The 19,433-nt window shown below is 38.0% G+C and overlaps 1 protein-coding gene and 1 long non-coding RNA gene across 10 annotated transcripts in view; both read right to left on the reverse strand.

The window, feature by feature from the left end:
* CCDC88A (coiled-coil and HOOK domain protein 88A) overlaps positions 1 to 4,608 on the reverse strand; it is a 120,842-nt gene extending 116,234 nt beyond the window's left edge. For 3 of the 8 annotated variants that reach the window (XM_045788004.2, XM_087863413.1, XM_045788003.2), the window contains exons 1-2: positions 3,716 to 4,605; positions 3,519 to 3,619 (exon numbers count right to left, since the gene is read on the reverse strand). In XM_045788004.2, the coding sequence (XP_045643960.1) occupies positions 3,519 to 3,619; positions 3,716 to 3,778 (164 nt within the window). In that variant the 5' untranslated portion in view covers positions 3,779 to 4,605. Of the gene's footprint in view, positions 1 to 3,518; positions 3,620 to 3,715 lie in introns of all 8 variants that reach the window. The other 5 variants (XM_087863411.1, XM_045788001.2, XM_087863414.1 and 2 more) reach the window with 3 other exon arrangements.
* Positions 4,609 to 13,003: 8,395 nt separating this feature from the next.
* Positions 13,004 to 19,433, reverse strand: part of LOC123785941 (uncharacterized) — a 57,492-nt gene continuing 51,062 nt past the window's right edge. For both annotated transcript variants that reach the window (XR_006777825.2, XR_006777826.2), the window contains exon 7: positions 13,004 to 13,893. This is a non-coding gene — a long non-coding RNA (uncharacterized LOC123785941). The remainder of the gene's footprint in view (positions 13,894 to 19,433) is intronic.

The raw sequence follows: 19,433 nt of genomic DNA on the forward strand, positions 1-19,433 counted from the left end.
TCTTCCGTGAGTACATTTTAGTATCTACATGTGAGGAAACTACCCAAGAACAGTGAAAAAACCACCAAAAAGGATTAGAGGGACCACCACCCAGGCAGGGCTCACACAGGTCCAGGAATAGCTCCTGTTCTTACCACCCAGAGTACTCAGAGGGTTTTGCCAATAGAGTGACAAAGTGGTACTATGTGATATAACTTAAAAGCAGGATCTGAAAAGATCAAACTATTTCAAAGTAATTTAACTATATCCCAGAACAAAGCTCAAGAAACCTAATGAAATACAAAAATACCCAGCACCTAAAAAGGTAAAATTCCAAAGTCTAAGATCCAATAAAAAATTACCAGGTACGCAAAAGCAAGAAAACACAATCCTTTATGAGGAGAAAAATCAATCAAAACCGATCTAGAAATGATACAGATAGAATTAGTAGAAATAAACATTAATCCAGTTATAACTATATTCCATATGCTCAAGAAGCTACAGAAAAGACAAAGCATGAAAGCTATAGAAATGGGAGATATAAAAAAGGACTGAAATTCTAGAATAAAACTGTACTGTCTGAAATGAAAAATATGCTGGACACAATTAACAGCAAATTAAACACTATAGGAAAAAAAGATTAATGAAGTTGGAGACATATCAAGATAATCTAAAATGAAACAGAGAAGACTGAAAAAAACTGAAAAGAACATCAGTGAACATCAAGCAGCCTGATTTACATGTAATTGGACTTCCAAAAAGGGAAGTGGGGGCAGGAAAAATACACACACACTTAAATCTTTATAAATATGTATTTTTTAAAATAAATAATGGCCAAAATTTTTCTGAATTTGTTTGTTTTTTTTTTAAAGATTTTATTTATTTATTTGACAGAGATAGAGACAGCCAGCGAGAGAGGGAACACAAGCAGGGGGAGTGGGAGAGGAAGAAGCAGGCTCATAGCAGAGGAGCCTGATGTGGGGCTCGATCCCACAACGCCGGGATCACGCCCTGAGCCGAAGGCAGACGCTTAACTGCTGTGCCACCCAGGCGCCCCAATTTTTCTGAATTTGTTAAAAACTACAAACCCACAGATCCAAGAAGCTCAACGAACTCCAAGCAAAACAAACATGAAGAAAAGTATATAGTTTCATTTAGAAAGGGTTCTCACTCACAAATTCTGTAAACAAATCAGAACAAAGTCAGAAATGACTTAGACTAAGTCTAACTTTTAGTTTAACTTACTGGGTACAATTTCAACTGACAATTTAATAGAGTACATTAAATCAAACAGTAACTTGAGTGAAGTACTTACCAGAAATCTTAATGATTTTAAAGTTAGCAAAGTATGGCTTTAAAAACAATGTATATTTTGTTGTTTTATTAGGTCATTAAAATAAATTTATCTTATTTTAGCAAATGATTTTTTAAAAACTAATGCCTATTTCTTTTTTTCTTAATTTTCTTTTCCTTTAATTTATATAGGTCATTCAGAACAGAATTAGGACACTGAAAAAACTTTTAAAGAAACTGAGAGGTGGAACTGAAAACAGAAGCAGATTTGAGGTTTGGAATGGAGCTAGTCCTCCCCCCCAAAAAAAACCAAAAACAAAACAAAACAAAACCTGGCAACCACTATTTTGAACACCATTACTTTCAAAATATACATACGTATTTTTAAATATAAAACTGCACTCAAAGTGGAAACAAGTTAAAGTGTCTGTTTTTAGCACCTCTGCTAACTATTCAGGACTCAAAAAAATTGAAGTATTTTTTGGAAAAAGAATCATTAAAATAAAAAACATTAAAGTGGAGAACAAGGGGTGCCTCGCTGGCTCAGTCAGAGCACGAGACTCTCAATCTCAGGGTCATGAGTTCAAGCCTCATGCCTTGGGCATGAAACCCACTTTAAAAATAAATTAATTAATTAAATAAAGTGGAAAACTAAAATAATGTATTTTCCTATTATGTAAAACATTTTTTTTAAGGGTTCAGAATACAATTTCAAAATTTTCTGTCTAAAAACAAGAGAGGGGAACAAATTCTGAGTATCTACTGTAATGGCTACCCTTCCTGTCATGTGTGTTCCTTAAAATAGAAGTCAATTTAATTATTCTACCATTTTGCTTAGGGAATAGTGGGATATTTCAAAGATAAAAAATAGTTTCAGGGAGAGAGCTGCCAAAAATATATTTACTATCCCTGGAAATAATTAATGTCAACATTCCTTTTTCCTTTCTTAAAGAAAAAAACATATACACACATTTAAATAACATATATATATATATTTCTTTGGGTGCCTATACAAATAAAACACCTTCAGAAAGCATACAGTAGTATAATACCTCCCTGAAGGATAAACACATACATGAAAAACAGCACACAAACTACAAATATCTCTGAGCACACAGACTGAGAAGTTACCACTGGAACATTTATGAATTTGACTTCTACCTCTTTTAAATAAAAAATCTAAAAAGAAACAATTTTCTACAAAATAGAGAAATGATACTTTATGTTATTAATCTATTCACTGTAAACTTATTCCTTAGTAACAATTATTTATTAATAATGCACTTAATTCCCACATATATAAAAGGTAAGAATGCCTTGAAATTGAAAGTTCCAAACTACTCTTGTAATCAGATTCTATTCAAGAGACAGAAGGCTAAATACACATATTTTGAGTACAACTATAACATTCAGAGTTCGTACTTAGAAAACCTACACTGATGTACTTAGAATGCATGTGTGCTACAACACCTATAATGATAAAAATGGTTATTTCACTGATCTAGCTACCAACATGATTTTGATATCAATTCCCATCCTAAAAACACTTTCCTACTTAATACAAACCCAATATCACAAACATAAAAGACAAAAATTTTCCTACTAAATCATTATTTCATTGTCATCAAGATGTCAGTTACTGGCATTTCACAACTAGCCTTAAAAATACCTTAAAATGATCTCCCAAATATTAATCTGTTAATTCACGTAATAATCTCATAAGACTTAAGTTACTGTACGCACTTAAATTACTTGCTACAGCAACAGTTCTCACCAATCAGAACTGCCATTTGAAATTCTCTCTTCTGAAATGTTATTACTTCACTAGTTTCAAAATTTGAGCCACTTATTTTTAGATACAAAGGTTAATAAGAAACATTTCTGCATCAAATACACACTTCACAGTAGAGGCTTTATTCTCCCTTAGGAAACAATTCTCATATTCTCTCTCTTTTTACCAAATGATCAGAGGACAATGTGGTTTGGATTTCAGCACTGAAGACAATAAGTGACAATATATGGTTTGCAGAATAAAAATTAAAGTTTCACAATTTTAACAGGTATAATTATTAGGTTGTGATAAACGGGCTGGTGGGCACATAAGACTATCACCCCTTTCAAGGTCCAATTCTTAAACCACCTGAATTCCTTTGGCCAAAGATCCAAATTAGGAGCTTCAAACATAAAGTAAGTTTTCAGTATGCCCTTTTTCAAAGAAAACAAGTTACCTAGAAAAGAACACTTACATTTGGAGCATGACCTGGTTCAAGAATACCCCATCCACCAAAGCCACATATTCATCCAGGTTGGTCCCATTTCCTGCAGCCAGAGGTCCAAACGTTTTAACCTAGAACAGAATGATCATAAGGACACGAACGCCCATCTCCATCTCCGCAGCTACAAATAATGCAGCAAAATATACAATAAATAACACCCTACTTACCCAAGTGACCAAGGGGCTGGTCATAAACTGCTCCAGAAGGGGAGTAAAAATCTCGTTCTCCATTTTACAGATAATGTATTTGAAAAAGGGAACTACCACAAAAATACGCCTAGGGAATAGATCACTAAACGTTGAAGAAGTAAATAGAAATCAATGAAAGTCCATTTTGGCACAGGAAGAAAATCCCATCGCGGAGGGGAGAAAAACTCTCCCTCCTCAAAAAACACCCCAGAGGGGAAGGAGTCGAAAACCCGAGAAACGGCTTCGACAGCAGCCACGAGCGGCAGCTTGCGCTGGAAATGTCTGTACCGGGCGAGGAGGGGCAGAGAAAAGGCATCTGGAGGAGGAGGAAGGGAAAGGGGGCTGGAGCAGCAAGACAAAAAGCCCGTCAAGGTTGCCCAGCTCCTGGAGGAACCAGACCAGCGAAGCTGCCCACAATGAATTAATCCCAACGTGGTCTAAATGAAATACCACGTTAGATACCACGTTACGGGTTCCGAGCGGCAGCCAGGCTGGACCTCCGCGTTCCGCTCAACACGTTCCACCCACCAGTGGGCATGGAACCGATTCGACCCGCGGAGCCTCCCCTGCCCGCAGCCCCTCACCAACGACAGGGAGGGCTCGCCCCTTCCCCCCGAGCAGACACCATCTCTCCGCCGCCCTCAAGCCTCGCCTCCAGCCCCCTTCCCCTCCCGGGGGGTGGGGGCTTGAATGTGTGTCCCTAACCCCCCAGTTTCCTGAGCCCCGCAGCCTTTTCAGCGCGCCTCTGGGAAGCCCTGGCACAAAATCTCCGCCGCGCTCCAGCCTCCTCCTCCGCCCTCTCTGGAGGAGCCGGAGTAACGGCCTCAGAACCGCAGTGCCGCATCACACCCCACTCCTCGCCGCCCAACCAGAGCCACGAGCCCTCCGTCAAAGGGAGCGCGCTTCTCCCTCCGCGCCCATATCCTTCCGCCGACTCTCCGCCCCTCCCGCGCCGCAGCCTCTGGATTGTGGGAGAAGAAAACCGCTGCATGAGCGCGCTCCCGAGCGCGCGCGCCCCCGGGCCGGGCCCGCCGCCGCCCAGATTTTGGCGGCGGGCGCGGGCGTGGACGCGCGCTCGCTGCAGCTGCTGCGGTGACCCGCGCCTCGAGGGAGCTCGGGACTGCTGCCAGGGCGTGGGGGGCGGGGATGGGGAAGGCAGAGCAAGGGGTCTGTCTGCTCGGTCGCTCATGCCTAATTATGGTTTATTTCCTCCCCGAGTGCCTTCTTTGATGTGTGAAGGAGAGGGAACGAAATCCTTCTCTTTTAAACAGGAGGGATGCAGACAGCCTTTTTCGGACAGTTTGATTTGATCTCTTAAGCGTGCCTTCGCCCGCAAAACGGAGTAGGAAAACTCAGTGCAGCAGATAGCAAAAGAGGGACTTGAGCTGCAAACTTGGTTTTGCTTGTTTTTTTTCTTTTTTCCTCTTCTCTTTAAAAAATACAGGTCACTAAAGCATGAATGCTCTTCAAAGTTGCAAGTGAATGTAGTAGGATTTTAAATAACCAAAGCTGTCTTTCAGCATGTTGGTATTCCCTGACTGGAGCAAACGTGATTCAGACATTGTTGTTTGACTATTTGGCTATTGAAAAAAAAAAAAAATCCAAACAAAATCAAGAACTACTAAAAGGAAACATTTGGAAGTCATCCAAGATGGGTGACAGATTACATATTTGTCTTAAATCTCTATGCTATGCACGACTGGAATCATCAAAATAATTTTAACAGTTCCCCAGCAAAATCAAATGTTACTCCTCATTTTGAAGGAACATAAAAACCTTTTCCCTGGGACAAAATGGGCATGTAAAACAATTTTTTTTTTGAGAAAATAAATATAGTATTACAGTTTTGTACTGTTTGCTGTTTACATTTACATAAATCTCTACTTTGAGTACTTATATGATATTTTAAAGTAGCAGTAAAAATATTTTATAACACTAAGAAACAGCAAAATTTCTTAATTAGGTAATTGAGAGCATGGGCTCTAGAGTCTTCCTGCCTGCTTCAATTCCAGGCTCTGATACTTCCCAGCTGTGTGAGCCTAGGCAGGCTAGTGAACCTCTCTGTGCTTCACTCTCTTCATATATAAAGCAGGGCTAATAATAGGGTTAAATTAAATGGCAATCTATAGTAAGTGCTCCATAAATGTTATTGATGTTGTTTTCATCATTATTCCCCCAAATGAAGAATCTTTAGGAAAAAACTTGAAATGTAACTTCTCCTACTTTAGTTAGAGGAGAAAGGATCTTGCTGTAGAGACTAGAGAAATGCCCTTCCAGAATCATCTTCATTAAAATTAGGATGCATTCATGTGGCACTTTGCAAGGCGTACACAGAGTAGAGCCTTGTATTGCCTGGGCTAGTACACAGCTTTGGGTCATCCTGGTCGCTAGCAATTTTTTCCTTTTGCTCTTGATGACTCTTTCTTAACCACAATCCTTTATTTGGAAAGGCAGACCAAGAAAGAGCTGGCACCAAGAAGAAAGCATGGCTTTCAGAGCAGCCCAGTGCCTGACATGCCCACTTTTCTTTGTAATCCCTAGGAAGCTCAACCAAACAACATGGAAGTATTCATGCGTATACTGGGGTTTGTCCTCAGATATACCCACTTGCTTCATCCATAGATGAAAAACTCATAAAGAATTAATACCAGGTACAATAAGCTAGGGGCATTTTGGACAGTGATGACCGAAGGGTTAGCACATTAAGATAGAATCGTGTATTCAGTTTACATGTAGTAGATAGCCCTCACAAATCTGGATTCCCTTGTACAGCCAAATGGCCCCAGATGCTTCCTGATCTATCTTTAGCTTTTACACACACACACACACACACACACACGCACGCACACATACACACTCAACAAAGAAACATGAGGAGTTAATTGTAAAAACAGGAAGCTTTAGACCAGACTGAGGTCTGGAGTAACTTATTTGAAAACCTACCAATTCACAATTCCCTAGTTTAACAGCAGCCTTAGAAATGCTTTATAATATCTCGAGAGTACAATCAGGAAACTTCTTTGTCTGGCAAAAAAGGGATTGTACATTATACACAATTTAATGGTCCTCAAATTGCAACATCCTGTAAGATTAAATCCAAAAGTTTCCTCCTATCTGCCTTTCACTTAGGAAGAGATTACTCAAGATTTCTTTCAGGTATTTTTTTTTTTAACTTGGTAGTCATTTATTTATCCTGAATTCATCCTTTCTTCAAAAGTTAAATCCAACAGGAAAGGACTTTGGAAAAAATCATACCTATCTGACTAGGTCCCGAGTTATTTGTTCAGTCAGCTCTCTTCTGATCAGAAGTTAAATGTTTGTTATGGACCATGATCCCATTTAGAAGTCACTAGAGAAAGATTCCCTCCTGTGTGTTATAATTGAGGCTTCCCCTGCAGGTTACACATACATGATACTACCTGTATACCAAAAGCATCCATGTTTATCTCCATGCTGATCTACTATAGTAAGTGATAGACTCACCCCAAACACATATTGGGTGACACATATTTACAGAGCTAATCACTCCATAAGCAAGTATAATAAAAATAACACAAATACAACAGAATGGCACCATTGTTTGTAATAGCCAAAAAATGGAAATAACCCAAATGTCCATGAACGATAAATGAATAAACGAAATGTATTATATCGATACAATAGAATGTTTTGGCAATAAAAAAGAATAAAGTATGATACATGCTACAACATGGATGAATCCTGAAAACATTATGTTAAGTTTAAAGAAACCAGTCACAAGGTACTACATGTTGTATGATTCCATTAATGTGAAATGTCCAGAAATGTACAGATATATCTATCTGTATAGATAAAAAGTAGATTACTGGTTGCCTAGATCTGGGGCAGTTGGGAGGAAATGAGGTTAGTGGCTTAGGGATGCCTGGTTTCTTTTTGAGAAAATGAAAATATTCTAAAGTTGTGACAGATGCACAGTTCTGTGAATATACTAAAAATCATTTAACTGGATACCTTACACGGCTGAATTGTCAATTCTCAAAAAAGCTGGGTTGTTTTTTTTAAAAGATTGACACCATTACTTCATGAATATTTAAGAAGAAATGCCATCAAGAAATCCAATCTCTCATACACTTTTCAACAAGCTCTCTAAGTCCTCTTGAGCTAATGAATAAGATTTTAAACTCACCTAAGATCACAAAAGGCATATGTCTTAATTATCTAACGTAGTTTTAAGAGAAATGTTATCTAATGAGAAGGAGAGAAGAAGTAGGTATGTGGTTTAACTTCTTTGAGCATCAGTTGAGCGTCAGTTTCCTCAACTGTAAAATGGGCATACTGGCATCGTTTCTTACTGGGCACCTGCTTAGGCAGTAGGCCTGCTCTGTCCCCCATGTAAACTGCACAGAGGGAAAGAAACTCGGAAAAAGATGACGAGGCCGAGAGAGGGGTCCTCCTCTCAGCCCACTTTCAATGGTTCCTCTCAAATGCCCTACTGCTTTGTGGCCAAAAAAGTGAACCCGCACTAATTCCCCACTATATTCCATGCTACCACACCTGTCTGAAAAGGTCTTTTCTGCTTCCTCACCAGGTCAACTCCCATTCGTCCTTCAGGATTCAAGTGCCCAGTCTCTGTGAAACATTCCTCTTCCTTGGGTTGAGTTGACCACTTCCTGTTTTGTGCCTTGCATAGTATCTAACCTCCCTTTATTTCTGTAACTTGCTCTAAATGGCACTGATTTGCTGACACGCTCTTCTGAGTAAATGGGGAACTCTTGGAGACTGACATTTTTAAATTCATCCTTGTGCCCCTGGCATTTAGGACAGCGCCTTGCTATTATGGGCACTTGCTGTCAATATGTCAAAGAGTGTTCTTTCAACCATGGTGACCGGTTTAAATTCCTAACAATTGGCAAGAGCTCACAGCAAAGCAACTTCCGAGAAGGACTATTCTAATTAACTTAATGACCTAGAGGAAGCATAAGCAAGTGATTACTGCTTGCTAGTGAATTTGAAGAACTAAAAAGACATTGAGATCATAAAATAAATGGCTTTCAAGATAGGTTTTTCCCAAGTCTATATAACTTTTTTTCAGAGAAAAACTTAGGAGAATATGTAAACATCATGTATTCTTTTATTTCTCAGCAGCATATAATGGTATTTAACCTTTTCAGCACTCAGACTGTGTTTCAGTTGTTATCATTTTGATGCAAATCTTCTAGAAAGGTATCACTGTCTAAGCTTTATTGGACAGCATACTCTGAACAGAAATTGACCTTTTATTAAAGAAATATAACCTCGCAATCGACCTAAATGACTGTTGTGCTTTTAATATAATTATGCTTTCACAGGCCCTTAAGAAGTGCATGAGTGTTCGACCTACATTCACAAACCCAAGACAACTATGTTTTGAGTTTTTAATTTTACATTGAATAGCTCTCGCTTTTTGTTGCTGACAATATCTCTACTGAGAGTCCCGTTTTAATTTGCTGCTTCTCATTTTCTGTGTGTAGGGAATTCACAGATTGTTAAAACAGTCTAAAAGAATGAATACTTTTTCAGTGAGAACCTGATGGGCTCTCTTATGAGTATAGTCCATGTATTTATGGTATGCCTAAAAGTGTCTCTTGGTGTAAAGTTTCTTCTTTCTTTCAGTTTCTTGGTCTTAGGTGAGGTGGTGCTATCCTATTCCTTTAACTAGTTTGCTGTGATAGGACGTGAAATAATCTTGTAAGTTAATGGTCACTTACCAGGTATTTCCAGGGTATGACTGTCCTATCAGGTGATCAGTTCCTTGTGTTTGCATGGTTCCTCTAATTCCTTAATCCCGTGCAATAGGTGGTGACTCATTCCTACTTCCAATGCTACTGATGGAAAGCTACTAAGCAAATGAAAACCTGATAGAGGAGAAAATAACAAGTATAGAAAAGGAAAAATATTATAAAATGGACCTTTAAAAGGGGAAAAAAATCATTTTCTTATTCTGACTGTAAGCCTACTCCCAACTTCTATTTTCTACCCATTTAATCCTAGAGACAGGCATCAGTATTACCTGATTAAAACAGAACCTAGCCTATGTCAGAATAAATGATGGATCATTAATAAAACAGACAGAAACCAGCAAATAGGTTTCTACAGAAGGCACTGGTGCTTTTAGGCTACTGAAAATAAATGTGGGCTAAAACAATTAAATACTTCTACTCCTAGAAAAAGATGTAGATCTGCAAAAGAATAAAAATGTATTCTCTGAATTTAGGATAAAACTAAGGTTATGGGTTCTATATTTGTCAGTGCATTCTCACCTTCTCATTAATATTTATTGAGCTACCACATGTGCAAGATAGCATATTGAACATACAAGACACAAAGAAGGTTATATCTAAATGAGGCCAAATGAAATAAAATGGCAAATACATCATTCAATCAATTAGTTCAGATGGGGGCAAACCTTTTCTGTAAAAGGCCAGGTAGTAAATATTTTAGGCTTTGTGGGTCTCTGACCCCATAGGGTCTCTGTTGCAACTGATCACCTCTGCCATGCTAGCATAAAGCAGCCACAGACTATGGGTAAAGAAAAAGCTGTGTTGTGGAAAAGCTTTATTTGCAAAAAAAGCTAGTGAGTCAGGTTTGGCCCCTAGGCCATTGCTTGTCCACCTCTCAGCTAGTATTCATTCTATTTACACTGGATGCAAAGCAAAACGAAAAATCAGGACTGAATTCTTTTCCAGTCAGTTAGTTAACTTTATAAATAATTAAATTAACCACCCAACTGTATTGTATAATTATGTTCTGGAAGTGCAGAAGAGATGGTCTTCAAGTTGCTTGGAAACGGAATTCCATCATTCTGGCGTATCAGATATAGTTCAAATTGCTCTCAATCTCTTGTGTTACCACGGAAAACCTTTCCCCAGATATGAAGTTATTTTTTGTTGTGGGGGGGGGATTCTCTTGAGTCCCAGCGGGAAACAGGGGGCACTCTGAAGGTGCTTAACTAAACAGAATTTTGTGAAGGGACAACTTAGGCATGGGGAGTTAAGCGAACCAACAGAGGGTAGGTAAAGCGCCCAGGGATGAGCAATAGCGGGGATCCCCTTCAGTCCTCAGCCAGAAGGGGCAAGAGGATGAAACTGTTACCAGAATTCTGCACGACCATAGTCTTGTTAGAGGAGCCACTGGACAGGAGCTAGGTCCACAGAGAATGGGGCCACTGCCATCATCATGGGGCAGAAGAAAAAATTGGGAAAGAATATCCCAATGTCTCTATCCTTCTCACTTATATTAACAGCCAGTGCTCCCCACTGCTGAATGCCATGAGAAGCAAAGAGCAAGAGAACCCAGATGATGCAGGCCACAGAGGTCAGCCTCCTGGCACAGAGAAAGACAGAGGGAGATTGAAACTAAAACCCCCAAATGAAGCTATCTAGCACAGAGTTGCATGTGGAAAGTGTGGATAACACCTAGAACCATTTCTGTAGTTTCTCAGATAGCCAAACAAGAGGGCAATTCTTTTCAAATTAACAGAAGCTTAAATATTTGGTGGAATGCCATGATGAAACAGAGGGAGCTGATTAGCATGTTAAAAATAAAATGCCACACAATTTGTGGCTTATACCCTGACATATATGACCTGTTCATGCAAGGTATAAACCAAAACTTTTTTTTTTTTTTTTTGCTGACAGATCTATAGTACCAGCACCCTGCATAGTGTGTGCTCTGTAGTAGCTGAACGAATAACTTTGTGAAAATAACTCATTTTTCATGACTTTCATTTAAATGACTTGATTGGTAAGTAGCAGGAAATATAATTTATTAAAAGATACTATTTTAAAAGAAAATAACAAAATTTGGCTAATATGACTATGGGGTACTTGTAATTCTCTTACGTGTGTCCTCCACTCACAGCAGAAACTGGAAGCACTACATACAAACCAGCCTTCACTAAAACCGATTCACCAACGTTTGTTTAGAATGTATTCCAATTTGAAATCCTTAGTCATCATTTTGTTTAATGAAAGTAAAATGGACAACAAATCAGAAGTAGGCTCTTTACTTGTATTTGGTAAATTTCAATTAGCCTCTTCCAAAATCACTGTGAAATCAACATAGTAGACAGCCATGGAACTGGCTGCAATAATGTTAGTGGGTAATAATGGCTCCATCTTCTGTATCTCACATTAATCATGTGAAAACTTTGAGTCTAAATTAGGAAGAGATCGTCTGCATGTTAATGTCACCTTTCATAATCACACGCACACCATCTGTGGAAATGTACTAGCATAAGTCTAACAACAGGTTTCCAAGTCCTGCAATGGGCATATTTTGATCCCAGAAGGCTTTAGATCTCACCTTTCTTCTTTTTAGTTTAAGATAGGGCAATAGTATATCAATTATATTATAGCTACAAACGACTTTCGAGTTTTGGTAATTCTGAATTAGTTACCCAGCTGTCTCTCCTTTATTTCTCTCTCTCTCCCTCTCTTTTTACTATGGCCCTCTCTAACTCACACTTGATTTTTTTAAAAATTTATTTAACAAGGGTCATAAGAACAATGGCCATATTTTTCCTGTAGCACAATGTGAAAGCACTTTTCTTTTACTCATTTTGCAAGGGCATATCGAATTACACGGAATTGGCAAAAATCAACATGATTTTGTGAGGAGCAAATCCTGCCAAGCTAATTTCTTTTCTTTTCTTTAACCAACTGCAGAACCTGACAGATGGTATAGTAATGATTACCTCTACAAAACATCATCTGTGTCTACTTACCGGTATATATATCATGTGTTTTTAAACATAGTGTGGTGCTCAAGTCTGAGGTGGAATCATGAAAGGAATGCTTCCTCTCCCCTCATTGTACTCTTGAATGCTGATCTCAGCATAAGGGCGTAAATGAGACTGGAATCGGTTATTGAGCGTGCAGAGTACACACAGACCGTAGATCATCCCTTGTCTCCAGAGAAGCAGGAAAGTGGAATTCCACCTGGCCTAGAAATCAAGTGACGTGGTGCTTCCAGGATTTCTCCACACTCTAAACAGCATAATATCCCTGCACTTCTGTGTGAAAGGACCCTCTCTTGACAAGTACTACATAAAAAAATCTGGCCACTAAGAAGAGGTGAAGAAATTAAAATTCACCAAAAAATTCCTGTATATTTCAAAAAATAACCCTTTGGCAATGCCTGATACTTCCTGAACATGTGAGAAGCACCAGCTACATGCCACAATGTCAATCTAAAATTTTATCCAGTGTGTTTTGTTCAATATGAGAACTTCCTGCTTAGCTCCTTTTCTTCTGGCCAGTGAAAATGCATTTTGAGTATTTATTATGCCCCAGGCACTAGGGATACAAAGATGAATAAGATGTTTCCTTATGACACAGGAACCTTCAGAGACATTATAGTCAGCTATTCTAAAACAGTGCAATGCGTGATATGTGCCATTCGAAGGAAAGACAAGGTTCAGTTTTAATGGAATGCCAAGAAAGGCTTCACAGAGAGAAGACTTTTCAGCCAGCCCTTGAATGAAAAGGAGATGTTTAATGGGGAGAGGAGGATCAGGGAATTTTCGGTGGGAAAACTACAGAAGCAATGCATCAAACTACAGAGGAGCACAGGGTGTTTGGGGAGTCATGAATAGGTTCATGTGGCTAAAAAACACACTTTCCCAGGGGTGGAGAATGGTGGGAAATGAAAGTTGAAGTCATATCGTAAAGAAAACAAAATACCACACTAAAGAATTGGCTTTTTCCTATAGGCAATAGGGTTCAACTGCAGCTTAAAACACACACACACACACACACACACACACACACACACACACACACAGAAGGGAATGATATCAGATTTCTCCTTTAAGAGGAAAATTCTAGCAGCACTGTAGTGCAGGCGTTGGAAAGAGGTGAGACTGTAGGCAGAGAAGCCAGACAGGAGCTCTTCCTACTAAAGTTTTATAGATTCAACTTATGCTGCTTTTGTTTGTTGAAAGTTTAATATTGACTTTCTTGAACTTTGTTGATAGATGTGAGAAGATGAACACGATCACCAGTCCAGCAGCTTGTTCATGTTGCCCTCCATTGGCAGAAAGGAAAGGAAGTTACTGTCTAGGGCATTATTCCATACTTCATTAGCTGACAGTATTGCAGTATTTCCGTTTCTATTGCAACTGTGTGCCAGTAACTGTGCTAAGAGTAGAGGATGAAAAAAAGAATCTCAAGAAATTCATAACGTAAGAATAAAAATAAAATTAAATTACCATTAATGTAGTGGTCCCAATGCATAAATAATATTAACATGTGTTATACAAAATAGACACATAGCTAATTCACAATTCTTAATATATTCAATAATAAACACATTAACAAAAACTATATACATAGTTATGTAAGTTAACTTGTAAGAATATGTCTTCACTGCAGGAAAATCAGACACTACAGGTAATAAGATAAAAGAGAAAAAGGAAAAAAAATGGAAAAAAATTCCACTAATATCTCAACTACCTAGATGCTTCCAAACTGTCACACAGACACACGTGCGCATGTGCACACACATGAGATCATATCATAGACAATATATAGTATTTTTTCCCCACTTAATAAGATACCAGGGCTACATTTACATGTCAATAAAAAAGCTTTTAGAACATAATTTAGATGAGATGGAAACCAATTAAAATTTTTTCCAGCTTTCTTCAGATATTATTGACATATAACATATGTAAGTTTAAGGTGTACAAGTGATGATTTTATACACATTTTCATTGCAAAATGGTTACAATACAAGATACACCTCCATCCCCTCTCATAATTACCATTCTTTTCTGTGTGGTGATAACATTTAAGATCTACTCTCTTAAAACTTATAAGTACATAATAAAGTGTTGTTGATTACAGTCACCATTCTGTATGTTAGATCTCCAGAGCGTATTCATCTTATGCTGTAAACTGGTATCCTTTGACCAACATTGCTCCATTGCAATCACTGGCAACCACCATTCTATTCTCTACTTCCAAGAGATTTTTTGATTTCACATGTAAGTAAGAATACAGAGTATTTGTCTTTGTCTGACTTATTTTGCTTAGTATAATGCCCCTAAGCTCCATCAATGTTGTCATGAAAGGCAGGATTTCTCTCTTTTTTATGGCTTAATAATATTCCATTGTTTAACCATCTGCCTGTCATCAATGGACACTGAGGTTACTTCCATGTCTTGACAATTGTGAACAATGCTATAATGAACATGGGAGTACAGGTATCTCTTCATGATCCTGCTTTTATTTCCTTTAGATATATACCCAGAAGTGGCATTGCTAGATCATATAGCAGTTTAATTTTCAATTTTTTAATGAAGATTTTTTTACTTATTTTAGAGAGAGAGAGTACACACATGCTGGGGAGAGGAGCAAATGGAGAGGGAGAGAGAAACTCAAGGAGACTCTTCGCTGAGCATGGAGCCCGACACAGGGCTTGATGTCATGACCCTGAGATCATGACCTGAGCCAAAGCCAAGAGTCTATGGCCCAACTGACTGTTCCACCCATGGGCCCCTTATTTTCAATTTTTGAGGAACCTCCACACTGTTGTCCATAGTGGCTGCACCAGTTTACATTCCTACCGATAGTGCACAAGGGTTCCAATTCCTCCACATCCTTGCTAACATTTGTTACTTCTTGTCTTTTTGATGCTAGCCTTCCTAACAGGTGTGAGGTGATACCTCATTGTGGTTTTGACTTGTATTTCCCTGGTGATGACTGATATTGAAGACCTTTTCATGTACCTGTTGGCCATCTGTATGTCCTCTTTGGAAAAATTCCTATTTGATCCTCTGCCAATGTTTTAATCAGATTGGGGTTTTTTTGTTTTGGGGGGTTTTTTTTTGTTTGTTTGTTTTTGCTATTGAGATGTATGGGTTCGTTTTATGTTTTAGATATTAACTCCTTATTAGATATATGGTTTGCAAATATTTTCCCCCATTCTGTAGGTTGCCTTTTCAATTTGGTGAGTTTCTTTGGCTGTGCAGAAGCTTTTTCGTCTGTGTAAGTTCCACTTTATTTTTGCTTTTGTTGCTTGCACTTTTGGTGCCATATCCTAAAAACCATTGCCAAAGTCAAGGAACTTTTTCCTTATGTTTTCTTCCTCCAGTTTTATTAGTACTACATTCAAGTCTTTAAACTATTTCAAGTTAATTTTTGTGAGTGGTATAAGAGAGAGGTCTAGTTTCATTCTTTCATGTGAATATCCAGTTTTCCCAAAACCCTTTATTGAAGAAACTATCCTTCCCATTGAGGATTCTTGGTTCCTTTTAAATAATAGTTGAGCACATATGTGTGCATTTATTTCTAGGCTCTGCCCTGTGTTCCATTGGTCTATGTCTGTTCTTATGACAGTACCATGCTATTTTGATTACTATAGCTTTCTGATAAAGTTTGAAATTAGGTATTGTGATGCACCCAGCTTTGTTATTTTTTCTTAAGATTGCTTTGGCTATTTGGGGTCTTTTGTGGTTTGATGTGACTTTTAAGATTATTTTTTCTATTGCTGTGAAAAATGCCAATGGAATTATAATAGGGATTGCACCAAATCTGTAGATCACTTTGGGTAGTATAGACATTCTAACAAGAGTAATTCTTTTTTTTTTTTTTAAGATTTTATTTTTAAATAATCTCCATACCCAATGTGGGGCTCAAATCCACAACCCTGAGATCAAGGGTTGCATGCTCTACCAACTGAGCCAGCCAGGCGCCCCAAGAGTAATTCTTCTAATCCATGAACATGAATGTCTTTCCATTTATTTGTTTTCTTCAATTTCTTTCATCAGTATCTTATAGTTTGGATCTTTCACCTGATCTTTCACCTCTCGGTTAAATTTATTCCTAAATATTTTATTGTCTTTGATGGTATTGTAAATGGTATTGGTTTTTAATTTGTTTCACATCATCTTTCTTAGTTTATAAAAATGTAACAGATTTTTGTATGTTGATTTTGTATAATCAACTTTACTGAATTTGTTTATTAGTTCTAAGATGGTTTTTGATGGAGTCTAGGATTTTCTATATAAAAGATTATGTAATCTGCAAATAGAGACAGTTTTACTCTTCCTTTCTGTTTTGGATGCCTTTTATCTCTTTTTCTTGCCTAATTGCTCCGGCTAGGACTTCAGTACTGTAATGAATAGAAGTGATGAGAGCGTGTGTGCAGCCTTGTCTTGTTCCTGATCTTAGAGTTTTTACCCTTTCGCCATTGAGTATAATGTTAGCTCTGGTTTGTCATATATGACTTTTATTATGTTGAGGTGTGTTCTTTCTAAATTTGTTAAGAGTTTTTATCATGATAGGGTGTTGGATTTTGGGAAATTCATTTTCTACATTTATTTAGATCATAATTTTTTAAATTTTATTTTTTTAAGTAATCTCTATACACCCAACGTGGGGCTTAAACCCACAACCCCAAGATCAAGAGGTGTATGCTCCACTGACTGACACAGCCAGGTGCCCCAAGATCATATTTTTTTTAATCTTTCATTCTATTAGTGTGGTGAATCACATTTATTGGTTTGCATATGTTAAACCATCCTTGCATCCCAGTGAGAAATCCCACTTGATCATGTCTATAATCCTTTTAATTAAAAAAAATTGTTATAGAGGTAAAGTATGAATAACATAAAAGTTACTATTTTAATCATTTTAAACTGTATAGTTCAGGGGCACAAAGTACATTCACATTGTTGTGCAAACATGACTAATATGCATCTCTAGAATTTTTTCATCATTCCAAACTGAAACTCTGTACCCATTATATAATAACTCTCCATTATTTCTCCCTGATCCCCAGGTATGGGTAACCATTCTACTTTCTGTCTCTACGTTGTTGACTAAACTATGTACCTCATATAAATAGAATCATACAGTGTCTGTCCTTCTGCTCTGGTGATTTCACTTAACATAATGTCTTCAAAGTTTATTCCTGTCATAGCATGTATCAGAATTACATATCAGGAGTATGAAAGCCCAGCTCTCTTGTCTCAATCTGGGACAAACTCTGAGGTATAACTAACATCCCAGAGGTCCCCTGTGGGACAGACTACCCTCAGTGGGACTTTGCCTGACGTCATACCTTTGCTTGGCTTCTTCCCTTTCCTTATCCTGCTTCTCATACTCCCATATTCTTTTCTCCAGGGAGCACTTTCTAATTAAATTACCTGCACTAGAATCCTCCTTTCAGGATTTCCTTCTGGGGAACCCGACCTACGATATCAAGAAACAACCCGTGTCCAGAATATTTTTTTAAAAGTTCTTAAAAAAAAAAAGGAAAATATAGACTAATAGGAAAAGGGCAAAAGATTTGAACAGGTAGTACATAAAACAGCATATCCCAATGGTCAATAAACATATGAAAAGGTACCCCACTTTGTTAATCATCAGGGAAATGTGACTTGAAATCACTGTGGTATACCACTACACACCCACCTGAAAAGCTAAAATAAAATTGCCAAGGATTGGTCAGGATGTGGAGCAAACAGAGCTCTCATATTGCTGGTGGGAGTGTAAACTGGTATTTTGGAAAACCGTTCAGCAGTATAGACTAAAGCCAAATGTGTATATTCTGTAATATAGTCGTTCCACTCCTAAGTAAATATCCAACCGATACGTGTGACTATGTGTCCCAGAGGCCCGTGCTGAAATGTTCATGGCAGCACTATTTGTAATAGCTCCTAACTGGGAACTCCCCAAATACCCATCAACAGTTAAGTTGATAAATAAGGGGTGCCTGGGTAGCTCAGTTGGCATCTGACTAGTGATTTCGGCTCAGGTATAATCTCCTGGGTCTTGAGACTGAGCCCCATGCTGGGCTCTGTGCTCAGTGGGGAGTCTGCTTGAAGATTCTGTGCTTCCTCCCCTCCCCATTCTTTCTAAAATAAATAAATCAATCTTCTAAAAAATGGGTAAATAGCATACTATACAGCAACATGAATGAATGATCTACACAGAACAATATAGATGATTCTCACAGTCTAATGTTGAATGAAAGAAGTGAGACACAAATGAGTGCATATTGGAAAATTCCATTGATATTAAGAGCAAAAGTAGATAAAACTAATCTTTAGTCTTAGAAGTAGATAGCAGTTAGTTATCATAGGTAGTGGGGACAGTAACAGGAAGGAAGCACAAGGCAGGCTTTTGAGGCACTAATAATGTTCTGTTTCTTGACCTGGTTACTGGTTACCCTATGAGTTCCATTTGTGAAAATTCATTGAGCTGTATACTTTGATATGTCATATAATTTGATATGTGTAAAACATTTTTTAAAAAAAGTATATAATTTAAAAGTAACTCCTCTTAGAATAATCGAACAAGCTATAGTGCAGCAACCCAAAGGCATATCACACAGCTATAAAAGAGAATGAGAAAGATCTCTATGAACGGGTATGGATTGATTTCAGGATAAAAGTTTTAGGTGTAAAAAGCAAAATACGAAAAGGTATTTATCTTCATGTAAGAAAAACAGGAAAAGAAAATACATCTCTGTCTGCTTATTTGTGGACGAAGGAGAAAGGGGAGGAGGAGAAGGGACAGAAAAGGAAAAGAAAGGAAGGGGAATGGAAGAGAAGGAAAGGGAGTGGGGAGAGGAAGAATAAACCAGAAACCAGTAAGGCTGTTTACCTACAGAGAGTGGGTGGAAGCAAAGTGGAAAGGATGGAAGAGGAGTAGGAACAGGGTAAAAGGAT

Source organism: Ursus americanus, chromosome 7 (genome assembly GCF_024610735.1).
Source record: "Ursus americanus isolate L20-20 chromosome 7, mUrsAme1.1.p, whole genome shotgun sequence".
Taxonomy (NCBI): Eukaryota; Metazoa; Chordata; class Mammalia; order Carnivora; family Ursidae; genus Ursus; species Ursus americanus.